General features: G+C 38.6%; 1 protein-coding gene across 2 annotated transcripts in view; it reads left to right on the plus strand.

The window, feature by feature from the left end:
* ZSWIM6 (zinc finger SWIM-type containing 6) overlaps positions 1-23,707 on the plus strand; it is a 200,067-nt gene that overhangs the window by 166,100 nt on the left and 10,260 nt on the right. For both annotated transcript variants that reach the window (XM_066375653.1, XM_066375663.1), the window contains 5 exons: positions 9,044-9,223; positions 13,913-14,089; positions 14,363-14,509; positions 17,998-18,144; positions 19,139-19,399. In XM_066375653.1, coding sequence (XP_066231750.1) covers positions 9,044-9,223; positions 13,913-14,089; positions 14,363-14,509; positions 17,998-18,144; positions 19,139-19,399 — 912 coding nt within the window. The remainder of the gene's footprint in view (positions 1-9,043; positions 9,224-13,912; positions 14,090-14,362; positions 14,510-17,997; positions 18,145-19,138; positions 19,400-23,707) is intronic.

Below are 23,707 nucleotides of genomic sequence, written 5' to 3' on the forward strand. Positions count from 1 at the left end.
AAGAAGAGGAAAGCATGCACAGCTAGATGAGAGCTGAAATGTGCCATGGATAATTCAGAAACTGAATGATGCACACACCAGTGATTTGATAATTGCCTTTATATTCTTTGAGGCATTGAACTAGGAAAGCAATTTAAAAGTATCGAATTTGTTTTCATTGTTACTCATGGTAAATAATTAAGCGTTCTTTGTGAAAGAACTACCAATACCTTTTAGATGCCAGGTCTTGGCTAGGTGCTGGAAATACAAAGTTCTCTTAATTTGGTTGAGTCCTTAAAAGGGTTAATATTTCCAAGGGACAGCAGACTGAAGTTTTTTATCATCAAAAAGTTTTATTTTTAAAGCTGCAAATGTTTCATGCATGGGTTGGAGGAGAGGGAAATCAATGCCCAAAGGTAGGACTCTGAATTAATAAAATTTGGAGAATGACCTCAATTTGGTTAAGTTGGTTTTTAGCTTTTGTTTTGGTAACTGTTAAGATAAAAGACCATATCAGTTATACCTGTGAACTTGAGTCTGACGTTAAGAACATACTTTGAGGATGAAACCTCTCTTTCAGGAAGATTAGCAGTAAAGAATGTTATAGGCCATTTAATAAAGGCTTGGGTTTTTAAGTATTTTTCCATTCTGGGAAATGTGAATTTTCTAATTAGAAAACCATAAACATGAAAATCTAAGATGAGTTTTATGAATTTTTTTTCAAGTCATAGAAATCATTGTTTAAAGTTTCCAAGAATTATTAGGATCTTGCTTTTAAGTACCATAATCTCTTTGAGATTTAGTTTTCTCATCATTAAAGTGGAAGTATTAATTCTGACCATGGAGGATTATTGTGATGAGTTAATGAGAAAATGTTTGTGAAACTAATTATAATGCTTATAGAATATAGTAGGCACCCAAGAAATAGTGACTATTAATGATAGTAATGATTACTTAAAGTTTTTTTAGTGTTTCTCTATTTCCTCAAAAGAACTTTTTTAAAAAGAAGAGTTATATTCTCTTGTCAATATTATTTTAACTTCTTGAAGACTCTTGAGTTTTCCCAGGTAAAGGTGAAGCTATCTGGTTCACTATCACTTCCTTCATAGGCAAATCAGTCAGTCCTTAGCACTATATACATTGATTAATATTTTCTTAATTTTGTCATTGAGTGACTTCAGTAGAACTAGTGCTTCGTATAAATTTAGTTATTCTATTTTGAAAACTTTGTGTTGTGTGCTTACATCTTTCAGAGAAATTGAATGTGAAAACAATAGATTTGTGATATATTTTAGGGCAGGGGTTGGGAACCTATGGCTCGCGGGCCATATGTGGCTCTTTTGATGGCTGCATCTGGCTCGCAGACAAATATTTAATAATAAAAAAATGTTAAAAATCTAAAACATTCTCATGTATTACAATCTATTCATTTCCTACTGCTCATGTTCATGGTACATGGGTCGTTGTGAGGTCAGGAAGTAAACTTCCCTCCTTTTAATCAAGTAGTCAGCTAGCTAATTGCAGAAACCCTTTTGACGAAGAAGATGGCTAAAAGAAAAAAAGATGAGGAGTATCGTACTTTTCAGCAGGAATGGACAGAGGAATTTGCCTTTGTGGAGAGAGCAGGTTCTGCAGTGTGTCTAATATGCAATGATAAAATTGCATCGACGAAACAGTCAAATATAAAGCAGCACTTCGACACACGCCATACTACATTTGAATCGAAATATCCAGCGAGGGACAGCAGGAAGAAAGCATGTCAAGAGCTACTGTTCAGAGTGCAAGCTAGTCAGCAGCAACTCTGTGTTTGGACCCAACAAGGTGACTGGAATTCGGCTAGCTTTGCTGGTGCTTTAGCAATTGTGAGAAACAGAAAGCCATTCACAGATGGGGAGTATGCCAAAACATTCATGCTTGATGTTGCCAATGAACTTTTTGACAACTTTTCAGATAAAGACAAGAAAATCAAACGAATAAAAGACATGCCTCTGTCAGCAAGAACTGTTCACGATTGTACCATCATGATGGCAAATCAAATTGAGACAACACAAGTGAAGGACATAAATGCAGCACCATTCTTTTCTCTCGCTTTGGATGAGTCAACAGACGTAAGCCATTTATCCCAGTTCAGTGTGACTGCAACGTATGCTGTCGGTGACACACTACGTGAGGAAGGTCTTGCTGTTTTGCCTATGACAGAGACAAGAGGGGATGATTTATTCCAGTCTTTCAATGAGTTTGCTAAAGAAAAAAAATCTACTGATGGATAAACTTATTTCGGTGTGTACTGATGGTGCTCCGTGCATGGTGGGGAAAAATAGAGGATTCGTAGCACTTCTTCGTGAACGTGAAAAGAGACCCATCCTAAGTTTTCACTACATCCTAAATCAGGAGGCGCTTTGTGCTCAGATGTGTGGCGAGCAGCTTGGTGAGGTGATGTCGCTGGTCATTCGGGTGGTCAACTTTATTGTTGTCCGAGCTTTAAATGATCGCCAGTTTAAAACACTGCTGGGTGAAATTGGCAATGATTATCCTGGTCTGCTCTGCACAGCAGTGTGCGTTGGTTATCAATAGGGAAGGTGCTCAGCCATTTCGTGGCTTGTCTGAGCAAAATCCAGACTTTTCTTGAAATGAAAAACGTCAAGCATCCTGAGTTAGCTAACACTGAGTGGCTCCTGAAGTTCTATCTCGTGGACATGACTGAACATCTGAACCAGCTCAATGTGAAAATGCAACGCATTGGAAATACAGTCTCATCCCTTCAACAAGCAGTGTTTGCATTTGAAAACAAGCTGGAACTCTTCATCTCCGACATTGAAACAGGTCGTTTACTACACTTTGAAAAACTGGGAGAGTTTAAAGATGCATGCACAGCAAGTGACCCTGCTCAACATCTTGATCTCCAGCAGCTAGCAGGCTTTACATCTAATCTCCTGCAGTCATTCAAATCGCGCTTTGGAGAATTTCATGAGCACACTCGTCTTTTTAAGTTCATCATCCATCCACACGAGTGTGCAATGGACAGTGCTGACCTGAGTTACATCCCCGGTGTCAAGCAGAGGTGGCGAGCAAACACAAGCAGGGAGAAATGAAAAAACTTCAACCTGGGGACCAGCTGATTGTCAAAACTTGGAATGCGCTTCCCGTCACATACCACACACTGCAGCATGTGAGTATTGCTGTAGTGACAATGTTTGGCTCTGTGTATGCATGTGAGCAGTCTTTCTCATATCTAAACAACGTTAAGACCAACCTACAATTACATTTAACGGATGGAAGTCTCAACGTCTGCATGAAGCTTAAACTCACCACGTATCAACCAGACTACAAAGCCATCAGCAAAACCATGCAGCACCAGAAGTCGCATTAATGGTAAGAAGTACTTTATTCATCATTGGTTAGCAACAGCATAACAACATTATTAAAAAGAATTCAGAGACTTGTACTTTAAAAATGTTGGTCTTACATAAAATGCACACATTTACTTGTATTTTGTGTTAAACATATTGTATGGCTCTCACGGAATTACATTTTAAAATATGTGGTGTTCATGGCTCTCTCAGCCAAAAAGGTTCCCGACCCCTGTTTTAGGGTATATAATGTCTCCATTTAAAGTTAGCTCTGCGCCAGCTGTCAATGTACTTGGCATGGTGGTGCTTTTTATCTAATTTTCGAAATAAATTTTGAAATTCACACAGGTATGGACTGAAATATAGATTTCTGAATTTTGAAATGGACACATTGAAAATAAATCTACATCACATTATTTGTCAATATAAATTTGTTATTTATTGCTGAGTAGATGCTATTCTGTTTTATGATGCACCACTGTTTGTTTATCCATTCACCAGTTGAAAAACATTCAGATTATTTCCAGTTTTTTGTATTGTGAATAAAGATGCTATAAACATTTTTGTTCAAGTGTTTATGTGAACATCAGTTTTCATTTTTCTTGGGCAAATCCCTCCAGGAAGGATTGCTGGGTCATAAGAGAAGTACCTGCTTATTTCATGAGAAACTGCTGAACTACTTCCCCAGGCAGCTATATTATTTTGCAATCTCAGCAGCAGTTATGAGCATTCCAGTTGCTCTCCATCCTCCGCAGCATTTGGTATTGTCAAGTTTTAAATTTCTTTTTCTAATGTTAACCATTCAAATGGGTGTATAGTGGTATCTTGTGTTGGTTTTAATTTGCATTTTCCTCGTGATTAATGATGCCAAGCATGTTTTCGTCTGCATATTGCCATTTGTATATCTTCTTTGGTAGTGTCTTTACAAATTTTTTGCCCATTTTTAAAATAGGGTTGTTCATTTTCTTAATGAGTTGGGTTTTTTTTGTTTTTTTTTTCTGAAGCTGGAAACGGGGAGAGACAGTCAGACAGACTCCCGCATGCGCCCGACCGGGATCCACCAGGGGGCAATGCTCTGCCCCTCCGGGGCATCGCTCTGTTGCGACCAGAGCCACTCTAGCGCCTGGGGCAGAGGCCAAGGAGCCATCCCCAACGCCCGGGCCATCTTTGCTCCAATGGAGCCTCGCTGCGGGAGGGGAAGAGAGAGACAGAGAGGAAGGAGAGGGGGAGGGGTGGAGAAGCAGATGGGCGCTTCTCCTGTGTGCCCTGGCGGGGAATCGAACCCGGGACTTCCGCACGCCAGGCCGACATTCCACCACTGAGCCAACCGGCCAGGGCCTCTTAATGAGTTTCGAGAAGGATTTACATATTCCTGTCAGGTGTAAGGTTTGCACATATTTTGTCCCAGTCTTTAATTCTCTCAATTGGGTCTTTTGTCAAGCAGAGGTTTTTAATTTTGATAAAGTTCATGTTATCAATTCTATCTTTTATGGATTTTACTTTTGATATTGTATCTGATCTTTGCCTAACCCAACATTACAAAGATTTTTATTCTTGAAATTTTATGTTTTACATTTAGGTCTATGATCCATTGAATTAGTTTTTAATACATTTATTTATTTAATAAAGTGTGTGATGTGCATTTAAGTTCATTTTGTTTCACATGAATTTCTAATTGTTCCAGCACTAGTTATTAAGAAGATTCATCTTTTCTTCTTTGAATTGGCTTTGAACCTTGAATAGGCCTTATTTGTGAAGGTTTATTTCTGAGCTCTTTAATCTATACCATTGATCTATGTGCCTATTATTTCCCCACTTGTGCACTGTCTTGTTTACTATAACTTTATAAATTATAAAGTTACAGTAATTATAATAACTTTATAATCTTACAAAGTTTTGTCTCACAAATCATGGGAACAGCCCGACTGGTGGTGGTGCATTGGATAGAGTGTCAGCCTAGGATGCTGAGGTCCCAGATTCAAAGCCCGAGGACACTGGCTTGAGCAAGGGGGTCACTGGCTTGGCTTGAGCCCCTCCCCATCAAGGCACATCTAAGAAGCAATCTGAACAACTAAAGTGATGCAACTATGAGTTGATGCTTCTCTGCTTTCTCCTCCCTCTCTCTCTCTTCCTGTCTCTCTCTTTTTTTTTAAGATTTTATTTATTTATTTTACAGAGGGAATGAGAAGAACAAGAAGGAACTCATGGTTGCTTCACTTTTATTGTTTATTGATTGCTTGTTGTATATGCATTAACTGGACAAGCCCAAAGTTTCGAACCAGCAACCTCAGCATTCCAGGTTGATGCTCTCTCTGTCCACTGTACCACCACAGGCCAGGCAATATTTTACCACTTTCATAGAGTCCTATCAGCTATATAGGTCACTTTGTTCTACATCCTTTATTTTATGGTTTTCATATGTATCTCATCAACATGCATACATATTTAAAATGCCACAAAGCAGTGTTCAAATTTTTACTTTCAGTAGTTGTACTTATTTTAAAGAAAATAAATATTTAAAAGGAAAAAAATAGTCTGTTATATTTAATCAGGTGTTTATTTCTATAGCTCTTCCTTTATTCCTGTAGTTCCAAGTTTTCCTCTGGTATTATTTCTGGTCAGCCTGAAGAAATTTTTTTGGCATTTCTTCCAGACCAGGTCTTCTGGCAACAAATGCTGTTAGTTTTTCCTGATCAGAGAATGTCTATAATTTAACATTTCTGAAGGATATTTTTGCTGGATATAGAATTCTGGATTGATACTTCATTTTAACACTTTAAAGATAATGTTCCACTGTCTTCTTTTTTTTTTTTTTTTTTTTTTTTTTTTGTATTTTTCTGAAGCTGGAAATGGGGAGAGACAGTCAGACAGACTCCCGCATGCGCCCGACCGGGATCCACCTGGCACGCCCACCAGGGGGCGATGCTCTGCCGTGACCAGAGCCACTCTAGCGCCTGGGGCAGAGGCCAAGGAGCCATCCCCAGCGCCCGGGCCATCCTTGCTCCAATGGAGCCTTGGCTGCGGGAGGGGAAGAGAGAGACAGAGAGGAAGGAGGGGGTGGGGGTGGAGAAGCAAATGGGCGCTTCTCCTATGTGCCCTGGCCGGGAATCGAACCCGGGTCCCCCGCACGCCAGGCCGACGCTCTACCGCTGAGCCAACCGGCCAGGGCCCACTGTCTTCTTTCTTTTATGATTTCTGATGAGAAATCTCTAATTATTTGAGTCATTCTTGTATAACGGTATTTCATTTTTCTCTGCTTTCAAGATGTTTTCTTTTTCTTTGGTTTTTATTTTATTATGATATGTTTGATCATGGTTTTCCTAAATTTACCCTTTTTGTGTGGTTAGCTAAGACTCTTAGATCTATAAATAAATCTTTCTCCAAAATAGTCAAGTTTTGAGTCATTATGTTTTAAAGCCTTTTTGTATGTATGTCTCTTCTTCTGGGACTACTGTGACATTTTGTTAGATCTTTTACTATTTTCCCACTTGTCTTTAAGGCTGTGTTCATTTTCTGATTTTTTTCTTTCCTTTATATGAGATAATTTCTATCTCCAAGTTCACTGACTTTTCCTTCAGTCATATATTCTGCTCTTGAGCCCAGCCAGTGAATTTTTTATTTCAGATATAGTTTGTATTTCACTTCTTTCAGTAGTATTTACCCTCATCTCATGGAGCACAGTTATAATAGTTGCTGTAAAGTCTCTGATAGTTCTAACATCTGGTTCATCTTGGTTGGCATCTGTTGATTGTTTTTTCTCTTGAGAATTGATCACATTTTCCTGTTTGGTTTTTTTGTTTTGTTTTGTTAGCCAAATAATTTTGGATCCTGGACATCTTGAATATTGTGTTGTGAAAGTCTGTGTCCTATTAAAACCCTCTGGATAACTTTTTGTTTTCTTTAGAGCATACAATCAACCAGGGTAGATTCAGTACATAAGGTCTGTTTCACCTTCTTAGGGTGATGATACCAGTAAAGTGTTCAAGCCCTTGGCTATGCTTCCTGGGATCTATTTCATGCACATGAAATGTTGCCAGGACTTGTGCCTCTTTGTACACAGTATCCAGGATCCCCTTGCTCCAGTTCCTAAGTGTAGGGCAGGGTTCCCTTTTTCTAGTCATCTTGCCAGCTAGATGACATTTCTCTCAAGTTTTTGCTGAATATGCCCTGTACAGAATTCTTCTAATGGAGCTAATCTTATATCCAAGCCAGGAGAGAAAAAAGGGAAAAAATAGCAGGAAAATCACCCCCATGTGGCTTGCTTCTTCAATTTTTGTTTCCCTAATATTGTTGCGTTTTGTATTTTGTCAGAGTTTTTGGTTGTAATCGTGGGGAGAGTAAAGCTGTAGTGAATTTACTCTAGTTTGACAACATTTTGTTTTCAGTTGGCATTAGAAATACAGAAATGTTCATTGTAAATATCTGTGGCTTAGATAGATAGTGGTCACTTTTATTTTGCTGATGGTAAACTTATTTGATATTTAAAATATCAGATTTTCTAATTGGAGAAACTTGCTAATTTTAAATGTGGAAGAATATAAAGTATCTTGGAGAAACAAAACATGATCATTCCTATTTTATTTCTCACTTAACACAACTGACTAAAATACACTCAGACATGCATATAACATACCTTTTTAAAGAAAAAAGTGTTGTGAATAGTTTTGAAGTATTAGTATCTATCTTGTTTTGAAATTAGTAAAAAAAAAAACTGGAACTTTTAAAACTTGTGAAATATTTGCTTGAATTAGCCACCTCTTTTCTGAAGAATGTAGAAAGGAATGAGTTTATCAGTACCTTAATTCAAATTATGAGTCCCGTATTTTTCTCACCATAAGACACACCTGACCATAAGACACACTTAGGGTTTTAAGGAGGAAAATAAGAAAAAAAAATACTCGGAACCAAATGGTGTGTTAAAATACTTAATAAAATACCGTATTTTTTGCTCCATAACATGCATGGGCATTTTCCCCTCCACTTTTGGGTGGGGGGAATGCATCTTATGGAGCGAAAAATACAGTATGTCTTATAAATTCATTTTGGCTTTTACTTTGTAAAACAAGTGAAATTTTTATTGATGTTTACTGATTTCATTCACATAAAGATCTAAGTTTTCTAATCATTATATAAAGATTAGTTCCTTGTTAAATATTATAAAGAAGTATGTTTAAGCAAATTTTGTTTTTAAAATATTATTGCTATAATAGATATGCATACTAATTAATAAACATAATAAAGTTTGAAACACATATAAGGAAACTAGGAAATTGTGTTCATTGTATGCCTCTATGATTTTATTTTATAAGAATAATCTTAGAAGGAAATTTATTTTTTGCATTGAAGAACCAATTTAGAATGGTTTATTGCAGTATCCATGTATAAAATCTGTAAATTAAAGTGGCAAATTGGACCTTAGTATTGTATTATTTATTGACTTGTCCAAAATGTCTCTGAAGCCGGGAGGTAATTAACAATAAACATTTGAAATATCTTTCATCTTTATGTGTAACAGTATTTGGATCTTTGGTTCAAATTCAGGCTTCTCTTTCCATTTACTCTAAATGAAATTTGTGGCTTGGATTAAAGAGAGAATTGTGTTATAAAAATGGCAGATTTGGATCCATTTTGAAATGGTTTAAAATTTATCATTATTAGACTTTGGGCATTTTTATGATTTTTAAAGTTTACTTCCCTGTTTCCCCTTAAATTAGGTGCTCTGTGGATGTGTATAGTTTTAAATCCCCACTGCAAGTTGGAGCAGAAGGCCAGTTGGCTGAAACAGCTGAAAAAGTGGAACAGTGTTGACGTCTGTCCATGGGAAGATGGAAATCATGGCAACGAATTACCCAACTTAACCAACACTCTGCCTCAGGGTGCAAATGCCAGCCAAGGTGAGTCCACAGTAATAGTCTGCCCACTTTGTATCCACCTAGTTGTGCACATATGCTTATAACCGTAACTTATAATACATGTAGGAAAATAATTTTCTCCACTGAAGTACCTACCATAACTCAAGGATTTTAATGTCTTGACTGTGAATGTGTATGTATGTGTTTTAATTTTTACCTGAGACCGTTGTGTGCCTTTTTCATATCCTTGGACTACAGATGGATATACCAGGTTATTGACAATTATGTAAAATTATATGGTGTATAAAATTGCTTATTAATTATTTAATTTGAATATTTTTTAATTTAATCATATAATATGGTGATAATGTTTTGTGAAACTATATTAAGAGGCTTGAGCAGCTGTGTGTTTTTCTTGCTTTCGGTCAATTCATATTTAAACTGCTGTGTAATTTAATCAGTTAAAAAGTCTTAGTTTTAGAATGTAGCAAGTACACATTTTATGACTGAGCTGGAAGGGCATGGGGAGCTGTTGGCATTTGGACTAGGAAAATTCTTTATTGTGAAGATTGTCTAGCATACCTGTTCCTACCTACTGGAGGCTGATAGTGCCTTCTGGTCTTTGGGACAACTAAGCAATGCACACAGACGTTTCCAGATGTCCTCTGAAGAAACTGTCTCTCATTTCCATCCTGCTTTTTTCAGCTTCTCTGTTGGATCCACCTATTTAGCTCAAGTTCCTCTCATCTTTTTCAAAGAAATCTTTCCTTGGCCTCACTTTTTCCCCTGGCTACTATAGCATTTTCTTCTCTCTTTCAGAACCAGATCTTTAAAGTAGTCAATGCTTGCAAATAAAACTTGTATTCATCAATTTGTGTCACTATTTTTGTGTGATTTTGTGCTGTTGCTGCCTTTTATTTTGTTTTTGAGAAAACTTGAAAGATTTTAAAGTTATGATAGATGCAGGTGAGAGGTAAATGGTATCAGAAGGATCCAGAATCAAGCCTGTCATTTGGTATGCGCTGCCCATGTGGGGTTGGCACTTGTGCAAAGAGCCGCACCGCGTGCTGAGTGTGAGCTAGCGTAGTGTTCTCCGTCTCTCTAAAGGAAGAAAACTGTGTTACTCCAAAGGGACGTGCCCAGTGAAAAGCGAGTTTCAGGATTGGGAAGGATGACTGTCTGGCTCTGCTTTGTCTAGAGGTATTTGCCTTGGGAGTTCAGAATTTGAAATCTGTCATATCTTTATTGCCCATGATGATTTTATATAATAACTTTGAAGGAAGTATATGTGCCACTTAAACTCCAAATTCTTTTCCAAAAGTTCAGAATTTTAAAATTCAGTAATTCAATATTTCTTCTCTTTCATTGCTAGGAAAGGGAGTGCCCACATCTACATTGGCAGTATCTTTAATCTTTTTATTTTTTATATTTGGAGGTTTTTCTGTGTTTCACTCCCTACCTGCTACTTGGAAGCACCATCCTAACATTTTACACTTTACTTTTAGTTTCCGTTTGGTTACTTTCCTCTTGGTTAAATAGGAATGTTCCATTGGCATTAGACTACCCTTAAACAGTGGTCCAGCCTCTAGATGAAACAGTTATTTTATTTATGGTTTGGCCTGGGGGTATGAAGTTGGGACCTAGTTTCTGTGGGCAATATTTATAGCTGTTGTGCCTAAAGGCACCAGGCTTTTAGCATAATACTCAATCCTCCAGAGGGGTTGTCACAAGAGAGTGTACAGGTTGCCAGGGGAGAACCTGCCGTAGCCAGCAGAGCCCAGCAGCCGTGCCATTGCAGCTGGGTGTGGAGTTTGTCCTTGGTACAGACAGTGGGCAGAGTGGCATGTATTGGCACATTAAAATGAATGTGGAGGGCAAATCAGCCCCTTTATTTGCTGAAATTGTTAGAATTAATTGACAACAACAGAAATACCATTAAAATCCATGCCCTTTGAAAGGAGTAGTTTCTTTGACTTTTTTAAATGTACCTAAGTGTTAGCTGATTTTTTATTTTAAATTTTTTGATGAACTCATTTCTCCCGTTTTACATTGCTGAATTTCTCAAGTTTTCTTTAATCAGCATGTATTAATATTTATACACTTTATTAAAATTTTTTACAAGTCTACTTATCATTTTAAAAATTTGGTTAAGATAGTCTCTTTCTCTTTTTTCCATCTTAATTGCAAAAGTTAAAGAACCATGGACATCTGAGATAAAAATTGACCATCATTTTGACACCTAATCAAACCAACATTTTGTTGTTTGTATATTTTTTCATCATTGTCTTACATACATATTATTTTTGTTTCACATGTTATTATAGAACTTTCTGTCCTACATTTTCATTTAAATATTATTTTATTACTATTTAGGCTTTTTTTGTTGCACTTGTTTTTATTGTTCTCCTAGCTAACAACTGTTAAAAGCCTGGTGTATGCCCTATACCTCTCTCTGTGTTCATACAATAAGTATGAACATGTGGAAAGTTAAGGCTTTTATTCTTAAATGGAATCCTATTCTATAGCTTGCTTCTTTTTTTTTTTTTTTTTTTTTTTTTCATTTTTTTCTAGAGAGAGAAAAGTGACAGGAAGGGAGGGAAATGAGAAGCATTAATTCATAGTTGTGTCATTTTAATTGTTCATTGATTGTTTCTCATAAGTGCCTTGACTGAGGGGCTCAAGCCGATCCAGGGTCCCCTTGCTCAAGCCAGCAACTTTGGGCTTCAAGCTAGTGACCATGGGATCATGTCTATAACCCCATACTCAAGCTGGGGACCCTGTGCTCAAGCTGGTAACCCACACTCAAGCTGGTGAGCATGTGCTCAAGCCGGATGAGCTGGTGCTCAAGCTAGAGTCCTCGGTATTTTGAAGCTGGGACCTCAGCATTCCAGGTCAACACTATTCACTTTGCCACCCACCAGTCAGGCTCTACAATTTGCTTTTATTATTGATATGACAGTGAGCCACATCAACAGATAGAACTCTCATCTTTTAATACATGCATAACATTAAGTTGCTCTTTTAAAGTTTCCTTTTAGTTTTAAAGTCTTTCTTTGATTTGAGCTAAACAAAATAAATGAAATAACAGCCACTTAAAAAGTTTGTGAGATTTTGACTTTGGAATATTTGACCGATTTACTCTAAGAAGTGACGGAACCACTTCCTTATTGGATAGGAGATATTTATTCTACTCAGCAAAAGCCCTGATAAGCTCAGAAGGCCCTTAAAGGTAAAGCCCACTCTTCTCATTTGGAAGGTGTACAGTTAAAACTACAGCAAGGAGTCTTGGCTAGGGCCATAGCACATACATTAGTATGTCATTTGTGCATTTTGATATGTCTATCATGTAAATACAGATATCTGGGTTGACCTGAGACCAAGCTGAAAAAGTGTCTTTCTCTGTAAAGGCCAGTTGGAAGCCTTTCAGCACAGCTGAACTAAGTGAATTTGGAGTGAGGGAATCTGTATTTTCATCTTGATTGCCATTGCCTGGCTGTGTGACCTTGACAAGTCACCTCAACTCCTCTTGAATTTCAGTTTCATTAGCAGAATAGAGGGGTTGGACCAGAGTTCTTGGGACTCTTCTCAATTCAGTTCTTTCTGGTTTTTGTGATTTGCTTTATGTCTGTGCTTAGCCAAAGCTCCAGTGACAGGGAGATGAGACATTGTCAACTAAGGAGACTCCAGATTGTACTTCTCATTTCATTAAGCCTCAACAGCAAGAGTGGTGCTTGAACTAAGTCAAGTACACGTAAATAGAAATAGTTTGTTTCCCTGATTTTCAGTTGAGGCTCATAAAGGTGTGTGCCATAGATGAAGGTAAGTCTGAGTGGGGACACAAAGGGTGGGCATGCAGTTCGAACTCAATCCGTGTTTTCCAGAAGAACTGAGTATTCCCAGGAGCTGGGTGAGAATATCCTTTATTCCCCAAACATTTCTTTTCTCCGTCAGGTCCTGAAACTTGAACCCTCTTCGGAGTGTATGCTTCTGCTCTGTTGTGATGCCCCGGCACACACTCTGCTGGGGTCTTCACACCAGTCATGGAACCTGCACAGGAGTCAGGAGGCAGCCTGTAGGGGCAAGGTGAGTGCGCTGGTTTGTTTTGTAGCTATGTTGTGTGGCTTTGTGAAATGTTAAATATATACGCTTATGCCCTTTGGGATATAAAGTGGGATTTAATCATTATATCCCAAGAAGCATAATAGTTTTAATTGTGCAAAACCGCACAATATAGTTAAAAAATACAACCAAAAGCACAACCCTTATGTGTATCTTTAAAGGCTGATTGCACCTTCCTGAAAGGTTCCGTGGCTGGTGTCACATCTCTTGCATAGTGTTTGTGAGAGCTGCTGATCCCATCAGGGCAGCCCACCACAGTACCTCAAAAGTGGGGAGCAGTGAGTGTTCCTGTGATTTTTGTGCCCGGTGCCTCCTTTGAGTGTATTTGGCATGGAAACTAGACTTGACAATTCTTTTTGCAGGATGCCTTTAACCTTAGCTTTGATGGCTGCAGAGTGTTTGTGTTTGATAAAACGAGTGAATGGTGGCTCTTTGGGCTGACTTGCCTCCTCGTACTTAGGACATGAGAGTGCACCCTCCATCCTTCTGCTTAGGGGGGTGCAGGACAGTGTGTGTGGGTGTGCTCATGAACATCTGGCCACAGAGTGGTATGACTGATTTATTCACATGTGAATAATAGCTGACACGGCTTTCTGAATTGTGGAAAAACAGATTCATCGAACAGGCCCCATCGGACAGTGTTCACCCGAGCCATCGAGGCATGTGATCTCCACTGGCAGGATAGCCACTTGCAGCACATTATCAGCAGTGACCTGTACACCAACTACTGTTACCATGACGACACTGAAAACTCCCTTTTTGACTCCCGAGGGTGGCCCCTCTGGCATGGTAAGTGGCCAAATTGGAAAGACATTTCCATGACTTCCTTCTTTGTTCAGTTTCTATAGCATTATTGGAGTGGGAGGAGGAGAGCGGAGGGATTCAATGGGAGACGGATGAATGCTTGGCAATAAGAACTGAGTTTTTCATTCAAATCCAAGTTCAGAAATGGTTTCTTGTGTCCTTTTAGTAGTATTTTGGGGGAAAACATCTTAGTACTAAATCCTATTTTTATGGACATATCTGACAATGGCCACTCTCCCCTTTAACTTTCTGTGTTAGAACACGTTCCTACAGCCTGCGCAAGAGTGGATGCGCTTCGTTCTCACGGGTACCCCAGAGAAGCGCTGAGACTGGCCATAGCTGTTGTTAACACGTTAAGACGACAGCAACAGAAACAGCTGGAAATGTTCCGAACTCAAAAAAAAGGTGAATGTGAAGGAGATTGTGTCCGTTGGAGTGGGATTCTTGGTGATGATATTACAAGGTTTTGTGCTCTCTTGGAGAGGTGGTTTTTTAAAATTGGAATGATGGACGTGACTGTATTTTCCACTCATTTGAAATACTTAATAGCTGATCTGTGAGAAATTTTAACTATTTTTTTTCCTGGTTGAGTATTTTAGAAAGGAAGATTTAAAGAAAGGATTGGATTATAACATCCCTAATAAGCCTGACTTCATTCAGTTTTTCATGTTCTTCACGGTATCACTACAGTAGTACCAGATGTGTTTGCAAAATACGCTGCTTGGCCCTTAGAGAAATTTTTCTAAAATCTCCTTCCCCTAAATACACATAATATGTGGCCAAAGGTATTTAATTCTGAAAAGTATAAGCAAGTTTTATACTACAAAAAGAGGGCTAGTTTATGATTATCAGATCTTTAAAAATCATAACCTTTACTAAGAAACGTTTTTAAAATGAGCTTAATAAAAATGTTGCAATATCTAAAAAACTGAAAGTGTAAAAGTATTGTTCATTTAGGTAAGTTAGAATACATGTTAAATTCAACGCTTTTGGTTATATCTTTGAGGATACTTGTAGACACTTGTATCCTGGGAGCAATGAAAACTTATTTCAGACTGTTTTAAAGTATTACTGGTATTATGTATCTATACCTATATCTTTCCACTTTTTTTGTCTGTTCATATTTGAAAACTATGTTTTTCATAGCTATTACAATTCCACATTTTTGTACCAGTTACTTGTTATCTGGACAAGATTGGACAATGAATTACCTTGAACAATTTTACTTTTTTTTTTTTTAGTAAGAAATGGGGGGATGGGGAAGGGAGAGAGATGAGAAGCATCAGCTCGTGGTTGCATCGCTTTAGTTGTTCATTGATTGCTTCTCATATGTGCCTTGACCTGGGGGTTCAAGCCGAGCCAATGACCCCTGGCTCAAGCCAACAACCTTGGGCTCAAGCCAGAGACCATGGGGTCATATTGATGATCCCACGGTCAAGCCAGCGACCCCACACTCAAACTAGTGAGCCTGTGTTCAAGCAGATGAGTGTATACCCAAGCCAACGACCTTGGGGTTTCAAACCTGGGACCTTAGCATCCCAGGACAATGCTCTATCCACTGTGCTAGCATTGGTCAGTCACGTCGTACAACATACTGAGTCGATATTTATATATTTCAAAATGATCACCACAGTAATTCTAGTTATCACCCATCACTACATATAATTACAAAATTATTTTCTTGTGATGAGGAAATTTTAAGATCTATTCTCTCTTATCAACTTTCAGATATGCAATACAGTACTGTTAACTACAGTCACCATACTGTACATTATATCCTCATTACTTACATATTTTATAACTGAAATTTTGTACCTTTTGACCACCTCCACCTATTTTGCCCATCCCCCTCTGGCAACTACCAATCTGTTCTCTGTGTCTGGGAGCCCAGTTTTTAAAAATACTTCACATATAAGTGAGATCATATGGTATTTGTCTGTCTGTCTGACTTATTTCACTTAGTTCAACTTCTCGATTTTAAAAAAAGGTATTTTTAAAATTTATTTCTCCCATCTATGTGTTTTTTCACTAATTTTTATGTGAGAAGAAAGATGACATAGAGGAAACACTTTACAAAGAGGAAATACTTCCTAAAATTTTATCTTCAGTTTCCATCACTTGACAGCAAATTTATTTGTATAAGCACAACACTTCACCATATACATATATATTTTCCTGTCAAATATATATATATATTTGGTTGTTCCCAAGAGTAATGCTCATATTATGATTTTCACATGGTGATATATATGAAAGCCAGTGACAGAAAGCAAAGGGAAAGGCCTTTCCAAGGAATGTAGGCCCCAACTTTTATGAAGGTAATATGTTGTACCAGGCCATGCTTTGTTTTTATGTACTGATAGTTGATAGTCCAAAACCAGAAAACTTCTAAAGGAATACTGGGTTCATGGAATGGCTCGTTAGCAATTTACAAGTCAGTCTTTTTCTTGTATATTTTATATTGTATACAGACTTTATTATATTTTTTAAAGAAGGAGCTACTTGTGCGCGGCCTGACCTGTGGTGGCACAGTGGATAAAGCGTCGACCTGGAAATGCTGAGGTCGCCGGTTCAAAACCCTGGGTTTGCCTGGTCAAGGCACATATGGGAGTTGATGCTTCCAGCTCTTCCCCTCTCCCTCTCTCTCTCTCTCCCTCTCTCTCTCCTCTCTAAAATGAGTAAATTTTAAAAAATAAATAAATAAAGAAGGAGCTACTACTATTTACAACTTTAGTAAACACTAGATATAAAATATTGCATTATTTACACCATTGAAATATGCCTTAAAATATTTGCAGGCCCTGGCCGGTTGGCTCAGCGGTAGAGCGTCGGCCTGGCGTGCGGGGGACCCGGGTTCGATTCCCAGCCAGGGCACATAGGAGAAGCGCCCATTTGCTTCTCCACCCCCACCCCCTCCTTCCTCTCTGTCTCTCTCTTCCCCTCCTGCAGCCAAGGCTCCATTGGAGCAGAGATGGCCCGGGCGCTGGGGATGGCTCCTTGGCCTCTGCCCCAGGCACTAGAGTGGCTCTGGTCGCGGCAGAGCGATGCCCTGGAGGGGCAGAGCATCGCCCCCTGGTGGGCAGAGCGTTGCCCCTGGTGGGCGTGCCGGGTGGATCCCGGTCGGGCGCATGCGGGAGTCTGTCTGACTGTCTCTCCCCGTTTCCAGCTTCAGAAAAATACAAAAAAAAAATATATTTGCAGCTTTCTTTCAGTACTCTGTAATTTAACTAAGAACTTGAAAGTGCTAACATTCTGTGAAAAAAATGAAAAGGATGTGTTTCATACAAATTATATGTTATCTTCTGCTATAGTTTCTCTTTGTGGCAAAGGTCCTCCCTTGAATGGCTTACTGATCCATGATAAGGAACACTTTTAAGAGGTGATATGAAAGTAATTTAATAATATTCATGGGGGAGTCCAAGTCTGACCCAGGCTACAGCTGCCCTCTAGTCTCCAACTTAGATGATCAGTGAGCACTGACTCTGAGAGTATCTTAATAGGGTTGGAGAGTTACCCAGTGGTAATTCTGGGAGCACTTTTTAGTCCTGTGTAATGTCACTCCTAGGAAGTTTGGGGAATTGTCCCTAGCTTCTCAGGTGAAAATCTGGAATTGACTTTTCCTCACACAGCATAATTTAATCATGTAAGTTGTAATGTTAACCCAGTCCCCTGGATGCATGAATTAAATAGATGTTTGGGAGCTGTTCTAGAAGGTTAGTACCATTTATATTGACTTAGGGACGAATCTTTAGAATTCAAAATAGTTCACAAGTTGAGGATTATATGTACCTTTGTTTTTAATGAAATTCAGTATTAATTTGTTAGGGTGCTATTATTAAATGGTAAAGCCTCTCTTACTTCTCTCCATCTCTCAATTCCCCTTTCTTACACAGAGCTGCCCCATAAAAGCATAACCTCGATAACCAACCTGGAGGGCTGGGTTGGGCACCCTCTGGACCCTGTGGGCACCCTCTTCAGCAGTCTTATGGAAGCCTGCCGCATGGACGATGAAAGCTTTCCTGGATTCTCAAATTTCACAGGTACAACCATTGATATGTGTCTCATGTTGCCTTTTTTTCCTAAACTCTGAATGGCATTGGTCATTATTTTTCTTCACAGTTTGTTTTATGAATACATACAATTAATAATACCTACAAGACAGCAAGGAAATAGACCTTCTCAGCACTTTTCTGGCAGGCGCAGATTTGACAGTGGAAGCCTGTGTAAGAACCTTAAGCATATTCTCTTCCAGTCAGTGATTGTGCATTTAAGAATTTAACTGCATTTGTGACCTATTTTCCAGCGTGAAGATATAGAATAAGGATATGCATCATATGGGAGGGAGGAAGGATTGTCCCTTTGCTGCTCCCGTGGCTGGGTGAGCTCAGGGGGGTAATTATCTTCCCCTCCATATTTTCCCCTGTGGTGGGTTCCCTCATGGATTATGGGTGACCCCAAACCACCAGGAGGGTGGAAGGTCAAAGCCAATGAACATACTTTCCTTGGGAGTTCAGTGGTTGAAGTTTGTTAATATTTCTAATAGAAACAACCAAAATAAGAGAATGCTCAAAGAATCATTACTTTTGTGATAACTAATGGCAAAAATGGATCTTGAAATTGGGTTACATATGTTCTCTACTGTTTTCATTATAAATTTTAACATTTTGATAAAAGTGTGCAAACTTTTTTAATGCCAGACTTTTAAGAATTGGTAACTATTACAGTCATATAATTTTACACTTTGTTTAATTAAAAATTTTCTCCACTTATGTATTCTTAGTATCTTTTCTTAGATTTATACTTTTTTTTTGGTCATTGATTTTCAGTGGGAGAAAAATATTTATAATATTCTACCCCCCAAAATGTATACATTTAATCATTTATGGGCATTTTTAAAAAGATACTGGAAAACTGTGTGCTTGTTTTCTGGCCTTCTTGGAATTAAACCAATTGTTCATTTAGGAGTACTGGGTAAAACTAATATCTGTACCTGAAAAAATACAGATTTCTGATTTCTTTTGTGACATTTTACAGAGACTATGGGACAGTGCAAATCTCTGGAATATCAGCATCTACCTGCCCACAAATTTTTAGAAGAAGGGGAATCCTATTTAACACTGGCGGTGGAAGTGGCCCTGATAGGGCTGGGGCAGCAGCGGATCATGCCTGATGGGCTGTACACACAGGAGAAGGTTTGCCGGAATGAGGAGCAGCTCATTTCCAAGCTTCAGGAAATTGAATTGGATGACACACTGGTGAAAATTTTTCGCAAGCAAGCAGTCTTCCTATTAGAAGGTATTGTAATAAAGAGATTTTCCACTTGTTTAGCCAATTTTATTTGGGCACTAAGCTGTCTTACGTTGGGGGTACTGTTTGAATTATTCAATGTGATAGTTGTCCTGGTTGGTATATGGTCAGTGAGTGTCATAGGCATATTTATTATCCAAATCTAGTATTTAAAAAAATACAGATGTTCAGTTTAGATTGATATCATTTGATTTAGGTGGTCACATAGTGTAGCCTATTGGAAATGAGCCCCCTTTAATGCCACATGCTCTGAAAAGGACTGTTTTAATTTTGGTTGTGCTGTTCCTAAGATAAATGCAAGGTTGCAATGTAGTGAGCTATTGTTGGTAGCCATGTTCCTCTTTGCTTGATCAGTTAAATAATAAAAGGGAAACTGGTTGGCATTCCTCTGAATTACTGGCTGTTCCACAACATCTGGATTTTGAGTCTGTCGTTTACCCATGCTGACAAAGGACTGAAAGCTGCAGGAGCGAGTTTCCATGGCACTAATTATTTCAGAGAATTTGTTAGGTGTAGATTGAGCAAGGTAAGGTTGCATGGACTCTTTAAGGCACAGCCTAATTTTCTTCTTTTTATAAGGTTAAGAGTTAAAAAAAAATTTTTTTAGTAAAATTAGTATGGTAATGTAATCTTTTGTGTAAATTTAGGTGATGTCTAACTGGTAAAATTACTTCTGTCTCTGAAGTACCTGTTGTTACTGTGGGATTCTCTGTGATGGATGGGCTCATAAAGTGTGGTATCTTCAACTCATGTTCAGAACTGTTACATATGGGGAAGAAAATTAGAGAATAGAGCATTTCAAAACCTTTTATTTGTCTGAAGATCTATTTGAAAGAAAACATTTTAAACAAATACATTATACATTTATATTATATGTGTTAGAAATACATTTGAAAGGGTGCCCTGGCCAGTTGGCTCAGTGGTAGAGCGTCAGCCCGGCGTGTTGAAGTCCCGGGTTTGATTACCGGCCAGGGCACACAGGAGAAGTGCTCATCTGCTTCTCCACCCTTCCTCTTCTCCTTTTTCTCTTTCTTTTCCCCTCCCGCAGCCAAGGCTCCATTGGAGCAAAGTTGGCCCGGGCACTGAGGATGGCTCCATGGCCTCTGCCTCAGGCGCTAGAATGGCTCTGACTGCAGTGGAGCAATGCCCCAGAGGGGCCAAGCATCGACCCCTGGTGGGCATGCCGGGTACATCCCGGTTGGGCACATGCAGGAGTCTGTCTGTCTGCTCCTGCCTCCCTTCCCCTCCCCCTTACTTTGGAAAAATACAAAAAAAAAAAAAAAAAAAAAAAAAAACATTTAAAAAGGAAACTTTTTAAATTTTAGTAAAAATTTCTAATATTAATATTTTGAAGCACACTCCTAAAGTTTTTTTTTCTTCTTCCTCTAAACCAGGGGTCCCCAAACTTTTTACACAGGGGGCCAGTTCACTGTCCCTCAGACCTTTGGAGGGCCGGACTATAAAAAAAACTATGAACAAATCCCTATGCACACTGCACATATCTTATTTTAAAATAAAAAAACAAAACGGGAACAAATACAATATTTAAAATAAAGAACAAGTAAATTTAAATCAACAAACTGACCAGTATTTCAATGGGAACTATGCTCCTCTCACTGACCACCAATGAAAGAGGTGCCCCTTCCAGAAGTGCAGCAGGGGCCGGATAAATGGCCTCAGGGGGCCGCATGCGGCCCGCGGGCCGTAGTTTGGGGACCCCTGCTCTAAACATAAAAGCCTGTCTTGGCTAATTTCAGGTGATCTTGATTCTTTCATAACTGTTTTTCTTTTACTTTCCTCTCATAATTGTTTTGAGATAAGCAAAACTATTCGCTACAAGCTTTTTTATGTTGTCATTGGCTCTTAGTCTGACTTTTAGTTTCCATTATATTGAAGGATAGGAAGAGGGTGTGTGCTTTTCAGTGTTGATAGTTATCTGATATCTGTTTATCATTTACCTTTTTAAATATTCTCCATGTTCATTACTTATGAATAATTTTTAACTATCTTAGTCTTTACTTAGTTCATACCTTTACACTAGACCTTTGTATAAAAGCTATATCTGATAAGAATGTTGTCGACTCCCCCCAGCTTTCTCCCCTTACCTGACCCTGCCTGGCTCACAAAGAGTAGGTGGTGCAGGACGGGACCGTCCAGGGGGAAGCCACACCAAGGCACCATTTCTGTAACCTCCAGGAGATAAGCACTTCATGGTTGAGTTGACTGCACTGGGGCACCAAGCTCTTCATGCACTTAAACTCTGGGAATTTCAGGGGTGAAGTAGCCTCAGGAATCTCAAAAAGAGGAAGCAATAACCCTGTATTGTTGCTGAGTGTTAATCACTTCTGGCCACAGTCTTGGTAAATGGGATCAATTGGCATATTGGAAAAGTACTTCTGGGGAACTTAGTACCAAATTTCAGTCTTTCATCATTCAGTACTCTGGAGGTCAGAGCTTACATTCATTAGTCCACAGGTAATTCTGTGATACCTGACTGAATGTTTTGCTTGTTGGGAGGTATCATAACAAAATGTTGGCTATGCATTATGGCTTTCTCTGCATAGTAAAAAAATGATAGCTTGATGGTTTAAGGGAAACAGTGAAATGAAATGAAAGATAAATGAAGAAGATAATCTATAAATGTGCTGTATTTAATTCTTAAGTAAAATAGAGTTAGTCTTAGTCTGCTGAGGCTGCCATAACAGAATACCACAGACTGGGTGGCTTAGACAATAAATTTCTATTCCTCACTGTTCTGGATGCTGAAAAGTCTAAGGTCAGGTGCTGGCCAATTTAGTTTCTGGTGAGGTTCTTCTTTCTAACTTGTAGAGAGCTATGAGAGAGAGAGAGAGAGAGAGAGAGAACAAGAGAGAGCACCTGTGTGAGAGCATTAGCTCTCTGATGTCTCTTCCTATAAAGACACTAATCCTGTTGGATCTGGGCCCCACCCTCCAACCTCATTAAACCTTCATTACCTTCATGGAGGCCCTTTCTCCAAATACAGTTACATTGGGAGTTGGGGCTTCAACATATTGAGTTGGGGGGTGGGAGATAACAAACATTCAGTTCATAATAATAACCTAAATAATTTGGCCTTATTTGAACTAAAGGTGGAACAATAATGCTATACCAACACTTGAAGAATGACAGATCACTAAAACATTTTATAAATACCTTAAAGATAAGAAAAAGATTAATAGGTTTGATAAACCTAGAATTCTAGGATGGATTTTAGTTTGTCCAGGTAAAAAAGTAAGCTGTTTCCTATATAGCTTTTCAAGTACTTAAATAATGAATAATTCAAAAATACAAACCAAAAATAAAACAATGAAATTTGAAAATACCCTATTAAAATGATCTGTACTATATAATGCTCCTGCCCCATACTCAGTTTAGTGACTTCTCTCACTATTTCTTCTGAACTGCAGTTCTTGGATTCTAAACTCTTCACCAGGCTGATTTTTCTTATGGAAACAAATGCATTATTTCCTTTGAGCAGTAGTGTCATGGTTCATAATTCTAGAAACCATGAAACAGATTTCACCCAAAGATGACATGGAAACAAATTTATTAAACACTTGACAGTAACTGAACCTCAAGGTAGCTAAGTAGAAAGTAGTTGAGCTAACCACGGTGGTTTCCTTTTAAACTTTATCGTAATCGAGTCTGTGTCGCTCTTCTTAGAGCAGCATTCAGAGAGCAGAGTTGGAGTCAGCTCTGCCACCATCCCTGTCCTAACTTACTAAAACTGACTAAGAAATTAACTTTGACAACTTAAATATAATTTTGCTTTTAAAATTGTCTTTTGGAGTCTTAAAAATGGTAAATTTCCATTTACTTTAATTTTTTCTTTTGCCTATGGTATCAAACTGGGTTGGGTAACTTATTCTTTTATTATTAACCAGTTTCTGAGATTCAGTATTTATTCCTGCTTATTAAAATCAACAATGTTTAAAGTCTTTGTCCCTGAATAAGTGGTTCAGAATCCCCCCACCCCATCCCATCAGAGCTCGCTTTTCTGGAGACCCAGCTTGTCTGTGCCGCCAAGACTGATGGGGTCCAGGTGTGGCTTCCAACATTAAGCTGCAGTCGTGTGCAATTGAAAATCTGGATGCCCAGATAAGCACGTTGGCAGAGGATGTTTCTTGAATTCAGAAGGTTTCTTTCTCTGAAGCAGTAATAATGTGGAAAAAGCTCTGCCCTTAGTTCTGTGATCCTCATTTTAGTGGTGGGGAATGTTCCTAAAGTAAATTTAGATATTGGATACTGTATCCTGAAGAATCATTTTTCACTAAG

Source organism: Saccopteryx leptura, chromosome 1 (genome assembly GCF_036850995.1).
Source record: "Saccopteryx leptura isolate mSacLep1 chromosome 1, mSacLep1_pri_phased_curated, whole genome shotgun sequence".
Taxonomy (NCBI): domain Eukaryota; kingdom Metazoa; phylum Chordata; class Mammalia; order Chiroptera; family Emballonuridae; genus Saccopteryx; species Saccopteryx leptura.